General features: G+C 38.1%; 1 protein-coding gene across 1 annotated transcript in view; it reads right to left on the reverse strand.

The window, feature by feature from the left end:
• The window catches only part of BPNT2 (3'(2'), 5'-bisphosphate nucleotidase 2), a 59710-nt gene that overhangs the window by 4046 nt on the left and 53164 nt on the right, over window positions 1–2500 (reverse strand). Inside the window, exon 3 of the mRNA XM_081344225.1 lies at window positions 1201–1296. Within this exon, the coding sequence (XP_081200351.1) occupies window positions 1201–1296 (96 nt within the window). The remainder of the gene's footprint in view (window positions 1–1200; window positions 1297–2500) is intronic.

Genomic DNA, 2500 nt, shown 5'->3' on the forward strand with positions numbered 1-2500 from the left:
TGGATAGATAGATTTATAGAATATAGATAGACAGATATAGATAAATGACAGATAGATAGATAGATAGATAGATAGATAGATAGATAGATAGATAGATAGATATAGAATGATATGATATAGACAGAATGATACATAGCTATAGACAGAATATGATAAGAGATATATAGACAGAGAATATGATATAGATACAATGATGATAGAAACAGATATAGATATGATGTAGACAGAGAATGATAGACAGAATATGATAAGAGATATAGAGAATATGATATAGAATGATAGAGATATAGATATGATAGAATGATATATAGAATAGAGATACAGACATATATAGACATATATAGACATATATATAGAATTATGATATAGATATGATATAGACAGAGATAGATATATAGAGAATATAATAAAGATAGAATGATGATAGATATGATATAGATAGAATGATGACAGAGATAGAATAGAGATATATAGAATGATATAAATATGATATAGACAGAGAATGATACATAGCTAGATATAGACAGAATGATAAGATATATAGACAGAGAATATGATAGATACAATGATATAGATATAAATATGATATAGACAGAGAATGATACATATAGACAGAATATAAGAGATATATAGAGATATGATAAGAGATAGAATGATAGAAATAGATATAGATATGATAGAATGATATATAGAACAGAGATATAGACAGACATAGATAGGCATAGATAAAGAGATAGAATGATGATGTAGATATGATATAGACAGAGAACGATATAGACAGAATATGATAGATATATACAGATAAAAGATAGATAGAATGACGATATAGATACATAGAGATATGATAGAGAGAGAGATAGAATGATGATATATAGATATAGATTATAGAGATAGACAGAGAGACAGACAGGCAGATGGATGATAGACGGTGAGATGACAGACGAGATAGATAGATAGGTCCTCCTCCTCCTCCTCCTCCTCTTCACAAACCCCCCTCCCTTCTAGCCCTGATGACGTTCCCTACTTGGGTCATGAAATGTGTGCAAGGAAACCACCCAGCTCAGAGAGCACCAAAGGACCCCACAGTCCTTCCTCCTCCTCCTCCTCCTCCTCGCGCCAAGATCGAGGGAACCCCCACCCTAGCACGCGAGGAGGCGACGTTATTGTGCGTTGAAAGGAAATTTAAGTTTAGCCACGTACCGGTGTATCCGGAAAACGGCTTATGGATGACTCCGATTACTGGCTTACCATCAACCGCCGCGCAAACCATGGTCGTGACGTACTGGACCAGATTCTCTGAACAAAGGAAAGAGTGGAAATTTGCAGTTACGGATGTCCGTTATGGGCGTTCCAAGGTTAAACGCGAAAATGTTTTCAACGAAAAACGGAAGAACGAGCGAAGACTTCCAAACCGAACGTGGATACGCGTTCAGTAAAAATAAGATTGGACAAATCTAGGGTTCTCGTGTTAGTAAGCGGGGATGCAAATCAGGACGAGAACTAGACGACGTTTATGAAACCAAACTAGAATTTACCCATTTAGGTAATTAGGTTTATTTTAGACACACCTTTTGTGTAAGCGGAATGAGGGAAATTTGGGTTACGGATGCCGTTATGGGCGTGCAAGGTTAAATGCGAATACTTCCAACTAAAAAACGAAAAATTAGCTAGACTTTAAAGCCAAAAAAGGATACGCGTTAAGTAAAAATAAGATTGGACAAATCTAGGGTTCTCGTGTTAGTAAGCGGGGATGCAAATCAGGACGAGAACTAAACAACGTTTATGAAACAAAACTAGAATTTACCCATTTAGGTAATTAGGTTTATTTTAGACGCGACACCTTTGGTGTAAGCGGAATAAGGGAAATTTGGGTTACGGATGCTATTAGGGATGTTAAACGTGAACGCTCAAATCAAAATTAAAAATCAGGGACAAAATTGAAAAACCAGGACAGGGAGATGTGTAACGAAAAACGGACCGATCGTTCTTTCAACGGAGCAGGTTCTTGTTAGAAATGTTCTCGTTGATCAGCATGTTTTATATTAAATGTTAAGGGAAATATAATGTCCTGATAATGTAAGATGAGATAGGGCACTAAAAACTCCGTTTATTGCACCTTTGGATTACCGAGTCACAACGGTGCTTTCTAAAGATTTTGATGTTAAATCGGAAAACTTGTTTAAAGAAAAAAAGATTCTCTAAAAAAAAATGGAGAGGGGAAAAAACACAAAACCGTGAAACGTTCACGTCGGTGAGACAACAAGGGAAAGACACACACACACACACACACACACACACACACACACGCCAATAGTCCTCGCTTCCCCGCCAAAATGTGACCCCCGGGGACGCTGCGACCGTCGTAAACACGAGTCCGGTTGCCCAGCGTCTGGATTTCGATCCACCTGACCCCGGGGACGCTATACGACCGTCGTCAATACGAGTCCGGTTGCCCAGCGTCTGGATTTCGATCTACGGGTCCCCGGGAGGCGGTGACCGT

This window comes from Vipera berus (assembly GCF_964194415.1).
Source record: "Vipera berus genome assembly, chromosome: Z".
Taxonomy (NCBI): domain Eukaryota; kingdom Metazoa; phylum Chordata; class Lepidosauria; order Squamata; family Viperidae; genus Vipera; species Vipera berus.